This window comes from Eubalaena glacialis, chromosome 1 (assembly GCF_028564815.1).
Source record: "Eubalaena glacialis isolate mEubGla1 chromosome 1, mEubGla1.1.hap2.+ XY, whole genome shotgun sequence".
Taxonomy (NCBI): Eukaryota; Metazoa; Chordata; class Mammalia; order Artiodactyla; family Balaenidae; genus Eubalaena; species Eubalaena glacialis.
Window position 1 is genome coordinate 219,548,131 of NC_083716.1, and position 18,948 is coordinate 219,567,078.

General features: G+C 44.5%; 1 protein-coding gene across 4 annotated transcripts in view; it reads left to right on the forward strand.

Moving 5' to 3' along the window:
- Window positions 1–5,642: 5,642 nt before the first annotated feature.
- Window positions 5,643–18,948, forward strand: part of SMARCAL1 (SWI/SNF related, matrix associated, actin dependent regulator of chromatin, subfamily a like 1) — a 48,820-nt gene continuing 35,514 nt past the window's right edge. For all 4 annotated transcript variants that reach the window (XM_061187198.1, XM_061187206.1, XM_061187213.1 and 1 more), the window contains exons 1-6: window positions 5,643–5,825; window positions 7,012–7,048; window positions 7,443–8,311; window positions 8,895–8,945; window positions 12,069–12,311; window positions 14,662–14,712. In XM_061187198.1, coding sequence (XP_061043181.1) covers window positions 7,501–8,311; window positions 8,895–8,945; window positions 12,069–12,311; window positions 14,662–14,712 — 1,156 coding nt within the window. In that variant the 5' untranslated portion in view covers window positions 5,643–5,825; window positions 7,012–7,048; window positions 7,443–7,500. The remainder of the gene's footprint in view (window positions 5,826–7,011; window positions 7,049–7,442; window positions 8,312–8,894; window positions 8,946–12,068; window positions 12,312–14,661; window positions 14,713–18,948) is intronic.

Here is an 18,948-nt window from a genome sequence, read left to right on the forward strand (position 1 = left end):
CAGGAGAAATTCAACACATGCAACAAACTACTAAAAATAAATTTTAGTTCCATGATGTGGGCAGGCTGGTTATGGGGTTAGAGGAGCAGAAGGGGGGAAAGGGAAGAATAAAGAGGTAGTAAATGTAATATAAGATGAAAAAGAAAGAAAGAAGAAGAGATAAAGCATAAACATAGAGAACCAAGGAGTAAAGAGGAGCCCGGACAGAGTGATGGGAAACAGTAACACGGGCTAGGATCATGGACTATTATTCGCCCCCTGGTGGCCTTCAGGGGTATTGCACCAAGCCAATGACTTTTAATTGAATGTTAAATTTTCACATCTGTAGACACAAATGGGGGGCTGACAAGGGGGCAATTTCCCATGGGATGGATTACCTATTCTATATCAAGAGTAGAATATTAAGCAAAGTCTGATGGCTCTTCCCTTGTTGTAGCACCTAGGAAGCTGCGTACTGGATGAAGAGTAGGAGGCAGGACATCTGAGAGTTTGGGTTCCAGTGTTATCTGTATCATTGAACAAGCTACTTGTCTCCTCTTTGCTTCCATTTTCCTTTAATAATCACGAAAGAACGCAATTTTTCCAATTCATATCTCTGTAAAGAAGCTGCCTATTATACAGAAAAAAACAGCAGTCCGTAGAAAGTTCCATTTACTACCCCAGCTTTCTAAGCAACTTCACATCCACTGCCGCAGTGGGAGGTGAGCAAGGGGACGCTCTTTGAGTGCTGTGTGCTGCACTCAGACATTCAGGATCCCTGAGAAGGAGACGTGGTGCCGGAGTCTCCCTCCAAGGAGCTTTCCAAAGGGACCATCTCACCAGGCCACGGGGCTTCCTGGTCTGGACTCCTGCTTGGCTTCCTAAAAGGCCTTCCTGTTGGCACTCTCGCCTTCCTCCAGGGAAACCTCCAGTCAGCGGCAAGAACAATCTTCTTAAGACACACACCATATCACGCTATTCCAGGGTGAATCCTTTCGGTGGTTCCCCACTGCTCCCAGAACAAAATCCAAACATCTTTCTGGGGCCTGCAGGACCCTGACAGTATCTGTCCTACTTGCCTCTCCAGCCTCACTGTGTGCCCCTCGCCTTCTCTCTCACTGTCCTGTGGCCATACTTGCCTTCCTTCAGCTCCCCTAACATGCCCAGATCTTTCTTGCCTGGGTGCCTCTGGCTCAGGACCCTCCTCCCTATGACATTTACATGGCTGCCTCCCCTCCTCCTTCTGGTCTCAGCTTCAAGGCCTTCCCTCAGAGAGTCCTCTCCTAACCACCATGAAATAGTTCCTTCTGTAGTCTCCTTGGGCCCTCTGCTTAGGTCCCTCAAGCACTTATCATTTAGTTTGTTTCCTTGTGTGTATCTGCGTGTGTGTGTGTGTGTGTGTGTGTGTGTGTGTGTGTGCCTCCCCAACCAGACTGTAAGCTTTAAGAAGAAAGGGTGACATCTCTGGGTTTTTATTGACTGTTGCAACCCCAGGGCCTTTGCCAGTATATGGCCCATAGCAGGTCCTTGAATTGTTGCTAAATGAATATATGAATGGATGGGTGAATAAAGTGGAATTTGTGATTTTGGAGAAACAGGAAAACTGAAACTTCACAGGTTTAAGAAAACTGGAGCAGGGTGTCAAGGGGGGGTGATTTTGGCAAAGCCATCCCAGCAGAAAAGGTGCCAGATTTGAGGGAGAGGCTTGTGAATTAATCACAGCCACCAAGATCAGAAAGTTTGAGAAATTAAGATGCTTGGAGAACCCTCACACCAAACTGTGGGATGCATGGTGTAGAAATAATACTGAGATTCTCTCTTTATAATACATTTAGAGCTTTTGGGGGGAGGAGCGACGGGGGTGCAGATGAGAGAAGGGAGAAAAACTGAACTGTCAGACTCAAAGCAATTAAGTCCATCAGAATGGAACAACCGCTAAGGAAGGTGAATTTCTTGGCTTGTAAACCTTCACATGGCTCCTCTGTGCTTTGGATATGCAAATGTCTTTACCAACTGGCAGCACCCGAGGAAGGAACAGCCTCCGTATCCACCCAAAGTCTTGCACCTGCTCCCGAATCTTATCACAGGGCTCTAGGTGTAATTAACTTGAGTGATGACATGCCCTTGAGGTGCCTGTCAAAAACTCCCTTCCCAAAGGGCTGTCAGGCCCTCTCTAGGGGATCAGAAACGGAGGGAAGAGGGAAGCCCAGGGCCTGCATCACTAGCATGTGAGCTCCAGGAAGAGGACTGCAGTAGGTACCCAGACACACTGTCAGGCAACGGCAAGCATGCAACAATTATCTGTATGTTTAATTAGTGTCAGAAAGAGTCCTACAGTGGAAATGATGTTCCCCGTTCCAGCCCAGCCTCTGCCTGGTCCTTGATGTCAAGCACAGCTAATTCCTCTGGGTGTGTTTTTACAACACACAAAGGTGCTGTCTGAACTAGCAGCTGATCTGGCCTCTGTTTCCTCACATATAAAACCACATCGTCTGTTCTAGCTTTAAAATTCAACATATCAATATATCTGTGAATCATCTATCTATCAATGCATATTTGTTCGCTGCCCACTGATACCATAGGAGTGGACTGGTCTTATGGTTGTCAGATAAAATATAGGACCCTCAGTTAAATTTACATTTCAGATAAGCAATACTTTTTAAATATAAGTATGTGCATGCAATGTTGGGGACAATTATTTGGGACATTTGCTAAATCTGACAGCTTTAGCTATTTGTCTTCTATCCTCCAAATACTGTAATCTTTTGGAGGAACAGGAACAGGATCTTATTCATCTTTGGAATCCCTTGCAATTGTGTCTGCCAGATTTTTGGATTTCACAGACTAAATATAATTGGATATTTTTGAAAGAAAAACTACTTTTAATTTTCGTAAATAAAGGCATTTATGACATTCATCACTTTACTAAAGAAAAGTCAGTTAAACTTTAAAAAACTACTGGATGAACTCTCAAGCCATTTTTTACGTAATTTTACATAATTATATAAATCTTTTTAAAAATTAACTTTACAAGATGCCTATCACATTGTCCTGTTGTTTGTGTGCGTCTAAGGCAATCAGGTGACACTTCAAACCAGTTGGCACTGCCTAGCTGACTTGCATTTGGGAGCTTCAGCTGTGCGGTGTTTATTTGAAGGCCTTGCACGATGTTTTCACTTTTTTGCTTTAGCTGCCAGGAAGCCCTGAGTTAATTTGGAGCTCAGCTGCTATAACTAGCCTCTTCTCTCCCTGCATTCCTTGGCTCCGGCGCTTTCCTCCAGGCCTTTAAACCTTTTCAATGAATGAATTTTTACTATAAGTTGCCTGAAGAACTTTGGAAGTATAGAAATTTAAACAAAAAAGCCTTGCATATTAACAGTACTCAATAAACGGTGCTGTTGACAAAGCAGATATGAACAATGAGTGGTATTTGATTAGTTTACTTTCTGAAGACAAGGTGTTTTTTAACTGAATTCTTTTTTTTTTTTAACATCTTTATTGGAGTATAATTCTAATTTCCCATTCTTAGAATTTTTGAATGTTTGAGCTAGAAAGGTAAGCACATCTTTTAGTTCAAATCCAGACTTCCCGAATTGGGATTTTGATCCCATGAATCCATAGGAATACTAGAATCCAAGCTCGACTGGTCCACATGCCTTCTTAGCACACATCAAAGGGCAATATGTCATTCTACAGGCGAGCCAACTGAGCACAGCCAAGGGCAGTGACTGTCGTATGAATTGGTGGCAGACGTGGGTGAAGTGCCCAGCACCCAGCTTTCTTAGCAAATTAACTGAGTCTGCTGGGGAACAGAAAGGGCAGGGAAAGATGTTCATTCATTTCTGTTCACACTATAGAGTAGGAAATGGCTGCTGGGTGCAGAGAAATGAAGGACCTGAGAAGATTGACCTCAAATAATAGCAACATCCCTCTCCCATCTGTTCTGGGATTTCACAGTTCACTAAGTGCTTCTCCAGTATTTTCTCAATTTGATCCTCACCACAAGGAGATTTAGCAAGGTGGTACTGTTTTCTCATCCTAACTTTACAGATGAGAACTTAGAGGCATTGTCATATGTTGATGTGGCCAATAAAAGGGGTGGAGCTGAGATTTGAACACTATCTAGTGCTGAACTTCACTCAAGGCCTGTAGCCAGGCCAATGTTTTTGTCATTTAAAACACCAACCCAGGGCTTCCCTGGTGGTGCAGTGGTTGAGAATCCGCCTGTCAATGCAGGGGACACGGGTTCGAGCCCTGGTCTGGGAAGATCCCACAGGCCGCGGAGCAACTGGGCCCGTGAGCCACAACTACTGAGCCTGCGCGTCTGGAGCCTATGCTCCGCAACGAGAGGCTGCGATAGTGAGAGGCCCGCGCACTGCGATGAAGAGTGGCCCCCGCTTGCCGCAACTAGAGAAAGCCCTCGCACAGAAACGAAGACTCAACACAGCCAAAAATAAAAATTAATTAATTAATTTAAAAAAAAAAAAAAAACCAACCCGATTTACTGTTTCAAAAGTCACACAAGTTCTATATGATTATTCTAAGAAAATTCAAATAATTCAGAAAAATATAGGTTAAAAAGGAGAGGAGTGTATCCCGTCCTCCCCTGTTCCTGAACTATGAGTTTACATGCATTGATAGATAGGGATTTGTTTTTTTTAATGGATCAAACTATACACGTTGATGTGCTTTGTTTTTCTTAACAATACATCTTGGCCATTTTTCCAAATCCTTAAGTAGAGATCTACCTCTTTGTTTTTAAATGAGCCATGTTTGAAAATAGAATAGCAACATTTATGTGAATACTGATGACAGGGAAATATTATATTTACCACCAATATTTAATAGTGGAGTTGATTATGGAATGGAAAGGGTGTTGGTGCTCAGAAATGGGGTAAACTGACTCTGATAGTGTCAGCTTACTAATTTTCTCTCAGAAGTGTGGGCTCCAGAGTCAGAATCACAAATAGGCTAATAAGGCTTTGAAAAAGTTATCCAATAGCTGCTCAGTTTTCCTATCTGTAAAAGGGGATACAAATACTGTGTGTTCCTTAAGGTTGTAGTGAGGATTAAATGAGATAATTCACATTAAATGCTCAGCACAATGACTGATGAAGACAATGATGATGACAACAATGACAGTGACGACAATGCTAATTCTCTTTTGATCCAAGAAGGTCAGGTCGGGGTTGGAACAGCAGGTGGTGCTTAAATTGTAAGGTTATCAAATCAGGAATGGATACCCCTGGGAATACTTTTGTTAAGAGCTACCAAATCCGTCTGCCCGTCTCTCCGTATTACTATGGGATTAGCCACAGTTGCACTATCTTTGGCTTGTCAAATCAAACTCTGTGTTACTACGATGTTGCACATTTTGCACAGCTCATATTGCTTCCTTCCTGGGTGCTAATAAAAATAAGGAAGAGCATGGAAAACAAAAAACAAAAAACAAAAACCTCCGACAACTCCTGACAGCGTGACTCCAGTTTTGGAAACAACAACCCAGGCTATCACGATCCGGTGCTTGCTGAAACCTTTGAGGGACTCGAGGACTACAATTCCCAGGGTGCACCATTTCAGCCCCGCCCACGACGTTGCGTCTCTTAATTCTCACCAGGCTCCGAGTTCAAACTACAAATCCCAGAAGGCCCTGCGGCACCGCTCGGGTCTCCCGTCTGAGGTCTTTCACTTTTTAAAGCGTAACTGGGGCCGCGTTGCCCTCTGAGAAGTGTAGTTCCTCGGGGAGCGACCCTGCGACCAGCACTACCTCTGAGGCCCGGCTGCTGAAATAAGGCGAGCGAACTGGCAGCGCTCGAGTAACTGGGCCTAACCGGCCACCCAGAAGAGTAAGCTGGCTCGGGAGGGTCCTGGAGACGCGCCTGGGTTCGGGGTCGGGCCCGAATGTGGCTCGCGTTCTAGGCCTCACCGGGTGAGAAGGTAAACTGGGAGGAAGGTGGCGGCGGCGGACGAGACCAAATGCCACCCTGGAGCAGGGAGTGGGCCAACGGAAAGGGTGAATCCAAGTGGAGAAGATAGGGGTGGGAGTGGCGCTCCCATACTGCCAGGTCGGGGAGAGGCGCGCCCCCAAAATGGGGTGGAACACAGGTCTCAGCACAAAGAAGAGGGGCGTCCATGTAGTGGGATGGCTTTATGGTTTGGGGCTGATCACTGGGACTTCATCCCATGGCGTCGTCTCCCCTGGCTAGTGGAGGCAGCGCACCTGGCCTTGGACCTGGAGAGTTTGGGGGCGCAGCAGAGCGCTGGTTGGAAAGTTAGGCAGGAGTGTTTTACCCGGGGAGCCTGAGAACTGCAGCCGAGCCCGGGAACGATGCCTTTCCCTAACCCCTTCTTAACTGCTGGTGGCTGGAGGAAGTGGAAGGTCTCTAGGGATCGATGTTTGGAGTTCCGGTCAAAGAGAGCCCCAGCAGGAAGGAAACCTTTTTACCCTGAGGAGCTTCTCAGAGGCCCCCCACCTTATCATCATTATAAACATTACGTGGCGTTACACTGGGTAGCGGCTCTTCAGTTCGAATCAAGCCAGAGAAATTGTTGTCCAGCGCCTGGGTCTAGAGTATTATAAAAGTGGCTCAGCTCATAGAAAAATAACCTAAGTAAATTAATTGGAAAAAAAAAAATCGGGATAGGGATACAAAACAGAGCATATATAATGATCCTATTTTGTAATAAATCATCTGTCTTCCAAATATTATACATGACCTGTATCTATGGATATGGATAGAAAAAAATCAGAATTATACTGAACTCTAAACTATGAACAGTGGTTATTGATGGATACTGAGATTACAGATTAATTTTACTCTTTTCTTTACATCTTTATGTAGCGTCTGAATTTGTACAGTGAGCGTATTACTTTTTTTTTTTCCTTATTTTTCCAGAAGAGTCACTCGTTGCTCTATGGTGGTGGGTTTACCACCTGCAGATTGACTTGCCAGGAAGGATAAAACGATGGTATTCGAGGGGTGAATTTAGTGTACAGTGTATGTGATGCTAATGCTTTTTTCCTTCTTCCAGGTTGGAAAGAGGCTGTTTTAGCAAGTGTCATGCCATGGTATGTGGTTGTTTTGGTCTATGTCAGTCTAATCCATTATCCTTTCTAGTTTGAAATGTCGCCCTTCTCATTATCTGATGGATTTAGGTTGCACTATATAACTTTTTGGGATCTGATAACTCATGTTGGCTGGTGGATGAGAGGGAGAAAAATATTGCCGTTGAAATACCTTTTTGGCTTTGGATTTGATCGACCTTGCTTTTTACTTTTTGTCAGAGTCATGGTTTTTGGCATATGCTACCTACTATCTGTGTGGGTATGTGTTTAATTATAAAAGAAACTTTCATATATCCTTTGGCTCCTTGTGCATTTCCTGGGACAAAAGCTTGTTAAAATCAAGGTAAGCAAATACATACATTTAATGTTTATTTCAATATTGTTTTTCCTTTCTCAGCTTTTGCCAAGTTTCTGATTAAAGATTGACATTCCTGCATGAACATTTCCGTGTTAAAATGTCCTTGCCCCTTACAGAGGAGCAGAGGAAAAAAATTGAAGAGAATCGGCAAAAGGCTCTGGCCCGTAGAGCTGAGAAATTATTAGCAGAACAGCATCAGAACACAGTCTTGGGCTCCAACATTGCTGCCAAACCTTCCCAGTCCAAGCAGGGCCCTTCCAGACACCTCCACCAGGATCCTTCTAAGTCAGGGAGCCATGGTGTCGTTTTCAACCAACAGAATCCCAGGAGTTCATCTGATGGTGATCAGAGACCTCAAAATTCCCACAGTTTTCAACTCAGCACCTCAGAGCAGGCAAAGGGGACATGGCAGAGGCAAGAAGAGATGCCCACAGCCTGCCCGAGCCACCGCCCACCAAATCAAGTGACTCTCGCTGGGATCTCCCCTCCCTTGGCAAACAGTCCTCCAGCGGTCTCCAGCGAACAGCTCTGGGGTTATGGGTTAGAGCAAGGTCAGATTCAGGCTTCACACGAGACCAAATCGACACCCTTTGTTAACACAACTCATGAGCCTTTGGCCAGAGCAAAGAATTTCCAGGAGACAGCAGCTTCTTCCTCTGGACAGCCTCCCAGGGATCCTGAATTCGAGGCCAGGATGGCAAGACCCTCCACCTCTGGGCAGAACGTTTCAGGGAGTGTGATGCCCAGGACAGAAGAAAGACTACAACAGAAATCAGGGACCCCACTCCACAAAGCAGCAGGCTCCCAGCAGGGAACATGCATAAAAATCGGTGATCGTTTCCAGGTGAAGATTGGGTACAACGAGGAGCTCATTGCAGTGTTCAAGAGTCTGCCCAGCAGACGTTACGGTAATGAGTCTTCCATCTAGTTCTTTCAGATGTTTTTTCCTACTTCTAGAGGCTCTTTAAATCTAACAGTTTCTCATAAATATGAAGAGAGTGCATTGGCACATTATGTCCATCCAGTTGTTAAAAATTTTCTGTTTTAGCTCATGTTTCCTTTTATAATAGACGTTCCTTCAAACAGCTGCCATGCTTGGGGGCTGCCACATGGCCACATGGAGAATGGATGAATAGTTCCCCTGCCAGGTGCTTTGTATGCAGTGTAGCACTTAAGCCTAAAACAGTTTTTTGTGAGAAGTAGGTGTTATTTCCATTTTAAAGGCGATGGAACTGGCTCAGCCAGGTGATGTGGCATGCTCAGGTTGCTTCTCCCAGAAGGGCAGAGCCAAAGCATTATCCTCATTTATATTTGCTGTTTGTCCTCTACGGGGATTTTGTACATCAGTAGGGGCTTTTCAGTCAACTGTTTTGAACTTAGCATTCATTCATTCATTCATTTAACAAACCCTTATTGAATGTCCAAGTACAGCTCATACCAGCCGTCATCAACCTTATTGTGGGCAAACCAGGTACTTCTGTTTCATTTCAGATCCTGCCACCAAGACGTGGAACTTCAGCATGACCGACTACGGTGCCCTAAGTAAGTAGGTGTGTGGTCCCCCCTCATGCAGGGGGATGCTGGTATTGAAAAGTTCCTCGAGTAGCAGATATAGTCTGGCTTGTGGTTCAGATGGCTTTTGGGACGCCATCCCAGGGCTCCTCTTCCTTCTCCCCATGGCCAGCCTAATGAGGCAGGTCCTTGGGAGGAGGGCACCTGTCATATTAACAGAAGCTAGCACTTACAGAACCTGCAACATGCTAGGCTGTTCTAAGCCCCTTATCTATGCTACCTCTTTTATTCCTTATAACAACCATTTTACAGATGGGAAAACTGAGGTCCAGAGAGGCTCTGTAACTAACATAGGGTCACACAGCCAATCGGTTGTACAACTGGGATTCAAACCCAAGCCACCTGACTTCAGAGTGTATATTCCCACTGGACTGCAGGCTCCAGCCATGCCAGGCAGCTGTGCCGGCCCTGCTCCCAGGAACGGTAACCGTTCAGCAGACAACACAAACCCGAGAGTGCGGGGAGCGGGTGTTGCCCAGGTTGGCTCCAGCCTGTGTCATGTCTGGTGGTGGTCAGGGCCCCTGGGTGCGCACCACTCTGTCTTCTGAGATTTTGTTGACTGTCCTACACCAAGGTTTCTGTCACCTTGTCCTAGTGCCTGAAGCCTGCACCTCTGTTAGAGTCAGCCCTGAGTGTCTTCATCTCCCGTTCTACTCTTCCCTCCCAGCAGCCCTCTCTATGCCCTCTCTGTCCCCAGCCAGTTCAAAAAGGGAAAAGCAGAGGTTGCATGGTGAGGTTACTCCTCCACAGATTTGGGGCACGAGGTGGAATTCTCTGACATCACCAGTACAGTTTCTGGGGGTGATGGGACAGCTGTCTCCCTGCAGAACTTACTGTTTCTCTCCTTGTCTTCTGCCTCTTGAAATGTTTGACACTAGGTTTGGGGGAGCTCGCTTTTCCCATTATTTTAATCCATTTATTAGGTGTTGGGGGGAGGAGAGCCAGTGCTCTGGGTTAACATTGTAGGTCTTGATACCTGGTGTTGTGTTATTGCTCATGTTAAACCAGTGATTTCCACTGTTATGAAATTTTTTTCATGTCATGTCAATTTTTTTTTTTTTTGCTTTTCTTATACTTTTATATATGTATACAAAAGTAACCTACAGAGACTGTTTAAAAAGTCTCTGTTTTGTTTGTTTTGTCCCCTTTTTACTCCTGTCCTCTGACCACAAGGCATGGTGACTCAGATGACTAATGCTTTTGCAAATTCATTTAGGTTTTCTGTGCAGTATGGTTGTTTTTGGTAATGCTCCACGTATTTTTTTTTTTTAACTGTTCATTGGGCACAAAATTCTGTCTATAGCTTTCAGGTGAATTTTGCTGATTAGGAATTGTTGAGCTCCTCTGTATCCTTCTCAATGTTTTGCATAGTCAATCTGCTCTCTACCAAGATATACCTGGAACACTCTCCCAACAACTGTGGATTTGTGCCTTTACCCTTGTTTCTTAATTTTCAGATAGTTGATGATTGCTGTGTCATCTTAGTAGATTATACTTTTTATTAATGCAACATATGAAGACTGTTAGTCTTTCTGTTATTTGTTTGGGTCCACCTCTGAATTTTGCCTTTTTAACCCTACCACACACTCACTGTAGGTCATGTGGGAAGTATGTCAATGTGCAAAGAAGAGAAACCAGCCATCCTCCCCCACCCCCATCTGTCTCCACTCACTTAACCACTGTCTGCATTTTAGTTTTGTTCCTTCCAGCCTTTTTTTCCTATGCATTAAGATATACAATGTTTTCTATTTGTAATGTAATCTGTATCTTGCCTTTTTCACTTAATGTTCCTGCATAAAGCACTTTTATTTTAATGGTGCATGTTAAACAGTTAATTCTGGGTGATGAAAATGTGCGTGTCCATTATTGAACCACTTTGACCTCCAGAAAAATGATTTCATACTTAATAGCATTTTTTGTCTTTTCCAAAATTTCTTCTAAAAAACAAACAAATTAATGGCTATATAACATTCTCCATTGTAAGAATGTGTGCTAGGGACTTCCCTGGTGGTCCAGTGGTTAAGACTCCGCCTTCCAATGCAGGGGGTACGGGTTCGATCCCTGGTCAGGGAACTAAGATCCCACATGCTGCACGGCACAACCAAAAAAAAAAAAAAAAAAAAAGAATGTGTCATATACTGGGTAAATCATTTTCTTTTTGTTTAATATTAATTTGCTCCTAGTTTCCCCAGTATCAAAGCTGTAAGGAACACCTTTGTCTATAAATTTTTGTTTTTTCAACTTGTGTTAGTTGAGATAGATTCCTAGAAGTTGAATCATTATGCTCACTTTTTAGGGCTCTTGTTGTATATAGCCAAGTTGTTTTCCAAAAGGTTTTATTCCTATCTGATATCTATTTTTCTAATCCTGCAAGTTTGATAAGTTAAAAATGGCTTTTTATTACTCTGATTGTTTGCGGAGTTGCACATTTCTCTAAATGTCTATTAGTCATTTTCCCCCTTTTGAATTGGTTGCCTAACTTCTTGTCTTATGTGGTCTTAGTATTTTTTTTAAAGTATGAGCTCTGTTCATATTTCTTGCAAATATCTTTATTCACTTGTTTTACCTTTCATTTCAGTTTGTGTTTTTTGACAGTTTCGTTCTATGTCGTCAAATCTATTAATCTATAAAATGCCTCAGTAATAGAGAAAATAAGGGTCAACACTGTACATCTGTGGCCTGATGATCCTGTGTCTCCTTCCTTGTCCTCCCAGCGGTGGACAGAGTAGTGACCTGGGAACAGGGTTAAAGGGGTGACTTCTGGTGTGTTGACTTCCTTCGGTGGCTTCTCGGACATGGCCACAGAAATTATCTGATAAGTTTACCCATCCTGGTGAGATCCCTGTCCCCCCTGTTCATTTCTGAATTCTAAGTTTTTTAAATTGGGAAACCTAAGGAATAGAAGAGTTACATTCAGGAAATCCTGAAATACCTGAAGCCCCAATTAAAGCACACCTGCACACCTTCCGCATCTGACTATGCTTTTTCTCTCCTGCCTGCCCAGCGAACTTCCTCCTCACCCTGCCCCTGCCCTCCTCCTGTGCCTGCCTAAGTCGCTCGGGTTGTCACCTCTGCCCTTTTCTTCTTCGGCAGTGAAAGCAGCCCAGCACCTCCAGGCTGTCACTCTGCAGCCTTTGGAAGGGGCTGAGGGCCACGTGGAGTCACCCTCTACCAGCAGCGGCGGCATTGCAACCCAGACCTGCCTTCCTGTAGCTCCCTCCCTTGCCTTTGTCAAAGGGCAGTGCGTACTCATCTCCCGGGCCCGCTTTGAGGCAGACATCAGCTATTCAGAAGACCTGATTGCGCTGTTTAAACAGATGGATTCCAGAAAATACGGCAAGTAGTTGGCCTCTGCCTGATTTCCAGGATGCAGAGTGGCCTGTGATCTCAGACTAGGGTGTTTTCCTCTCTTTAAATGTTCAGAAATAACTTTCTTGGTAGAGCCTTTCTAACCTCCTCCTCTTCCTGTAGAAAGATGCTCCCTAAATTGTTCCAGATTGTTGAACACATAGTGGGGCCTGCTTTGTCTTTAAAGGCCTCGCAAAGAGAAGACTCCTTCCCCCGTCACCTGGGCACGGTCTTCTTGGTAGAAGCAGGTCAGTTCGTGCTTCAGCCACTTAAACCCATTTAGTTTTATTTTGTCCTTAGTAGAGCTTGAAAAATAGGCATTTGCCATAAAAATAAATGCCTTTGGGAAGACTAAGCCAGTGGTTTTCAAACTTGAGCATGGCTCCGAACCACCTGGAGGGGTGGGTAAATCACAGATTGCCGACCCCCATCCCCAGAATGAAAGCCAGTGCCTGGTTCCCACCCAGAGCTACTGATGTAATCGGCTTGAGGTGGGGCCTGGGCATTGGCGTTTAAAAAAAAATCTTCAGCTGAGTCTAATAATCAGCCAGGATTGAAAACCACCAGCTAAAGCAAAGCAGTTTTGCTTTATTTTTTGTGAGGTTCTTCAAAAGCTGCCACGTCAAAATAAAGAGCAGAAGAGTTCTGAACGCCTGGGTTTCTTTCTTAGCTTGGGCCGTGTTGTTTTACAAAACAGTGTGGCTTTTATGGATTTGTATTCCCATTCTTGAAATGGTTTTAGCATTTCCCTAGGCAAGTAGAAAGCAAACCTTTAAAACCTCCTGCCTTTGAGACGTTACGTTCATGCAGCATCATGGAGCAAGCCTCTGTGGAATGACCTGCTCAGTGAGCTTTCATCAAGGTCGGGGGTTCCTTCCGGAGCGGGTGACGCTGGCTGTTGCGTTTTTATCCCTTAGATGGAGAGAGTTTTGACAGGTGAGAGCAGGCTGGTGAGTAGGGCTTAGGCACAATGTGCAGGGCCCAGCCTCAGTCCAGAGAGCATTGCCTCCCCTGGCCCCTCAGGTGTTCGGCTTCCGCTTGGGGTGGCCCTCAAAAGGCAAGTCCCGATGACCTGTGTCTTCTGACCTGTGGCCTTTGAAATCACACTCCTGACATGCTCTGCTGTTTGGGGAGGAATGAGAACAGTGAAAATATTCACACCCAACCCTGCCCAGGTCCCTAGATGTTAAAACACCGTGATTGGATTTTTTTTTTTTTTGGCCATAGCAGTTATTGACAGACTTTCCCATTTGCTGCCCTGCCACTGCCAGGATCACGCTCTTGTCAGAAAGGGTCTCCTGCACTATTCCCACATCAAGAGTAGTCGCTCTGCTTTTGGTCTTTCTGTCAGATTACACCTGGGCCACCTTGCTTCTTTCCTCAAGTGGACTCAAAGTATCCATGATGCCTTTTCCCTAACTGCCTTGCTTCTTCAATGACCAGACAGAGAAGAATTCATTTTTGCTGCCCAGAAAGCACTTAACTGAGTTGAAGCTTGCTTGATTTTCTCAGAAGGTCAATTGGTAGGAAAACCTAAGTAATTAGTCAATGTTGGGTAGCCAGATGCTCACTCTTCTTAGTTAATATTATGTGTAGTTTATGCTACACCGTACTAACCAGAAGATGGAATAATAATAATAATTTATCACTGTTTACCTTCTTCTGAGTGCATTGTTTGCCAGAAACTTTTTCATAAGCATTTTACATTTAAATTTTATGAAATCCTCACAAGAACCCTGTGAGGCAGGGGCTATAGGATGCTCCTTTTTCAGATGTGGAACTGAGGCATAGGGAAGTTACATAACTTGCCCAAAGTCACACATCCAGAAAGCGGCAAACCTGGGATTTGAACATAGACTGTTTGACCACACTGACCACATGTAGCTTGTTTTCCATGTACAAAATGGAGCTGATAATGGTGCCCAGCTTATAGCGTATTGAGGAACTGATGAGATGGTGCATATGAGTCTCTTGGCACCGTGCCTGGCTTAAGGTAAGCAGTGAATAAGTGCAAGCTACAATATCATCCCCACCTTGGAGATTCAGGGTGTTTCTGACTTGCTGGGCCGTCCCCAGTCCTGTGTCCCCATAGCTCCCTTTATCACCACGCTTACAGCCCAGTGCTATCTTCATGTCTGCTTGTCTTTCCTCCCTGAATTCTGTGAAAGCCTCGATTACTGGTACTCTTGATCTCTGTGTCCTCAGTGCCAGGCACAAGATCAGCCACATCACCTGAGGTTCCTGGGGGTTTGTGAGAGCAGGGAATGAATGAGTAAGTGTGGTGACATTGCAGGAGGGCAGGGTGTCATGTTTGCCTATTTGTTCCTTGTCATTGCAGATGTCAAGACCAGGAAGTGGAACTTTCTCCTGGAAGAGTACAGTAAACTAAGTGAGCTGACCACCTTGCTTGTTTTATATCATGCTGTTGTTAAGCCTTAATTATGTGCCTTAAATTTAATGTATTTTGAAAGAATCACCTCCTTCCTCCCCTCCACTGCGATAACTTCACATGCTTGCGTATAGGACTAGTAAAGGTGAAGTTGGTCTCGGGCAGCCATGTCCCTGTGCTCTGGGATGGCGGCTTTACAGCAGCCCAAGCAAGTGCAGGGTCTCATCTTCCATCAGGGTGAGGCGGTACTAGTCAAATTCTTGAGGCCTGTGAAACCTCACACCCATCATAGAAGTATTAGAAGTGAGGGTTTGTGGATTTTGGGAATCAGAGGCAAGCTAGGATTGCTGAGCTTAGATGGAAGCTACTTTAGATTCCCTCTAAGAACAGGCTCTCTCAGCTTACTTCTAGAACCAGATGGTCTGTGAAAGTTGGAGAGCCTTAGTGGTTACAGGCTTCATCAAGGGCTGAGCTCTGCCAGAGGCAGAAGCCAAGGCCAGGGCGCATCAGCGTTTAATAAGTGCTTTGGAGTCTCACCAAGGGAAGGGCCATGTGTACAGATGTAACTACAAGAAGGGGAAGCCAGTTTGGGCTTATCATTTTTCTTCTCTAAGCTCTGCTTGGGTGGGGCAGTGAATGAATTCCAGTATGCCAGAGAAAGGGGGTCGGGGTGTGGTCATAGCTCAGCCTGTCCTGGAATACCAGTCTGTTACCCATCTTCCAGACCGTCGATATTCTGCAGTGGGTGTGCAGCCGGCCCGATGGAGGTTCCTCCTGCTTGACCCCCTGAGAACTTTCTGGTACCAGGGTTCGGCCAAGAGAGACGTGCTCCAGCTCGGTGGGGCTGGGAGTGGGGATCCACATCATTGGCTGTCTTGCCCACCAGGCTAGGGCTTTAAGGAAGAGGCTCTCTTCCCTCTGTCTCCTCCTCATGTGACTTACTATGCAACGTCAGGTAGGTAATTCGATATTCTGGGTCCCATGTGTCCCTTCAGTAAAAAACGGGGTGTTTAATCCAGATTTGCCCTACTGACAGAAATTAAATATAAGGGAAGAGCTTTTGATTCCTTGAGGAAAGACTTGCTGCAAACTCAAGGTTAAGTTTGAATATGATGAGTTATTTAGTATCAGCAACCACTAGCTGAAGCAGGAAGGATGGCTGACGTTGATCTGAGACCCCTTGGCTGCTGCTATTTGGAACTCGTGATTTAGAGCAGATTATTTGGCCAAAGCTGAATTTTTGATGAGCGGTAGGAGTGAGTTTTTCCCTCTCACCCCTTTGTCTTTCAACCACAGCAAGACATATAAATATGTGAGCAATAAAGGCTTTGACTTTTATGGAGCAACAAAAAGCAGGATATTTACAGCACTAGCAGATGAATGTAATGTTGAAAAACCATGACTTGCAACTTACATAGCGTTGTATAATGGTTCCAAGTCTTGAGGGCCATAGATTCCTTGAAACATCTGCTGAAAACAATGGATTCTTCACCCAGAAAAATGCACATAACAGCCACACGTAAGATTTTGCCTTTGATATTAATAATTCCATGGGTCTGGAGTTAAGAATTCTAGAGTCAAGAGTTCATAGAATATAAGACTGAGTCTCCCCATCTCATAGATTGGGAAATATTTGGACCCAGAGAAGGAAAACAGTTGTTTTCCTTGTCGGGAGCCTTGTTAGGGTCACAGTGAAGTCTGACTAAAATTGCCATTTTGAGTTTGTGATGTGACCCACTAGGAAACTTAGAGGCCCCGGTCTATGAAGTCAGAAGCCGAGGTGATGAGGCGCTGCAGGACGCTGCCGTTCCCAGCTTACTTCCAGTTCCACTGTCAGCAGATTGTAAACCTGGGGAATTTGCACCTCTCTCCTCACCCCTAGGTCTCGTATGTGAAGTCAGATCATTGACCTGAGCTAGTGACCGTGTGCGCGTGAAACTAATTGAGAAATGACGGTGAGAACTGGGCGTGTGAGCGCTCACTGCCAGTGTGGTGACTGCGGTCTCCAGGTCCGGCCAGCCGCAGAGCGATCCTCCTCCCTCTTTCCTAAGTGACTTGCTTCCTCCTGCCCGCAGTGAAACTGGCATGAGGCCTTCTGTTTCCCCCCGGCCTGTCACAGTCCAGAAGGCTTCTTCGTCCCCCTCAGTGATCTTGTCAGCTGCTATTTGAAAGCGTTAGCATCTCTCTGCTATGTGGCCCGGTAGCGTTCTGCCGGAGAGCTGTTGTACAGAAACACTTCTCTGTGACTCATGAAGCCAGACTGCACATTCCTGTCGTCTTCCAGCACAGGGAAGGGATAGCGGTGAGTCGCTGACAGCGAATGGAGGCTGTCTCAGAAACACACTCAGTTGGCTGGACCAGCAGCATAGGATTTGGGGAGATAGTAGTCAATAGGAAACAGAGTAGAAAGTGTTTTTTTTCCCCTCTTGAGTGGCCGAAAGGACATAATGCTTACAAAGCACTGTGTTTCACAGCAGCTGGATCGTCAGCCCTTCCTTAGCTTTCATCAGGTATTTGAGTGCTGAAGAGCACTAGGATTAAAATGAAAATGGGTTCTGAAAGCACGTGGAGTGCTCAGTCTCCTGAAGTGTGCAGAAATCAGCACGCTCAGATTTAATTTGGAAGCATGCAGTGTATTTCTGCATCAACATGGACACTCTCTTTTATAATAAGCCATCAACCTTACCTAATTTCTTATCATGGTGATTCTATTCATGCAAACTGTTTCCAGAAATAACTGATACCTATATTTAGGGAAAGAGAGAGATGGATTTAAATATACTGAAAAGGCAAGGCAATTTAAGGTGGCAGTAGATGGCTCAGCCCTCCATATTCACATCAGTATTTGCAATTGCCAATTGATGGTTGTGGCAGAAGACTTTTGGAATACCGTGTGACCATATGGAATAGAGAACTGACAACCTTAGAATTTTAAGTAATATCGGGTAGAAATGAAGTAGACACAAGTTCTCTATTTGATTCCTTCTCCTGGATTCCTGGAGAACCCAGTTAGCCCCTTGGTGGGTTGCTATGACTATCTCAGGGTGCCCCGAAAAGGTAAAAGATAAACAGCAATCAAGGATCTGTAAACAATGGTCACTCTCCTAACTCTTCTAATTAGATTTTTCAAAGGAAATGTTGAAAGGGAAGAACATCTTGAAAGCTACAACTGTAGGACAGCAGGCTGTGATTAGAAGTTTAATAATAATTCTACTACCAGGGATTTCTAGGTCTATCCTCTTTTCTCTAACTTTTTAATTTTTAACTTGTCTTCTCCTGCCGTCCCCTGTCCCCCAGAATTATGTTTTATTTATATTTCTGTTTTTATTCTTCTTTTTCTGTTTCTCTATTGAATAAAGGGTTTTTTTTTTTCTCTTAATTTTAAAATCAGGTGAAGCTAAATTCCTTCAAAAAGAAAAATCAGTGAAATTGATTTTCTTTTATTTCCATGTAGATCCAAGGTCATTTATTTTTCCCACCTGGGTTAAAGACTCTGACTAGAAGAGATTTCCCCATCCATTATATTGGGGTCTAGAACCAGCACACGTGGAAGGAAAGTGAAGACCCCTAAATATAAGCTTTAATTGAAAGAGAGTCATGGCCACCCTTAGTAATAGTTTAGACTCTAAGCTTAGCAGGGGTTGGTAAACTTTTTTTGTAAAGGGCCAGATAGTAAACATTTTAGGCTTCGTGGGCCATGCGGTCTCTGTCCCAGCGACTCAGGTCCACCATTATGGCATGAAAGCAGTAAACGACAGTCCATAAACAAATAGGCACCACTGTGTTCCAGTGAAACTTTATTTACCAGAACAGGTAATAGACTGATTTGCCCACAGGCCTTAGCTTGCCAATACCCGTAAAACTCACCTTTCTCGAGAGGAGATGCTTACTCTCTTATGGAAAAGGTCAAAAGTGTGCAGGGCCACGTGCATTGTTGTCAGTTGGTGGCCTTTGCATGGATTCTGCCCTTTGTTGTTGTTTGTAAATAGCACTACTGTCCTACTGATCTTTCTTGGAAATACCTAACAGCTTCTCTGCATAGACCACAGTGCTTCCTTGCCTGTTGACAGCATATAGCTTAAAGTTCTCCATCTTCTCAAACATTGAAACCAAAATAAAGCATAAGGAGAATGGAAACAAGACAAGATTTATTCATTTTAGACCTTGCTTTTCCTGGGCTGATATTTGAAGAATATGGGTCCTTATTTATTGAATGGGAATACTAAGATAATTTTT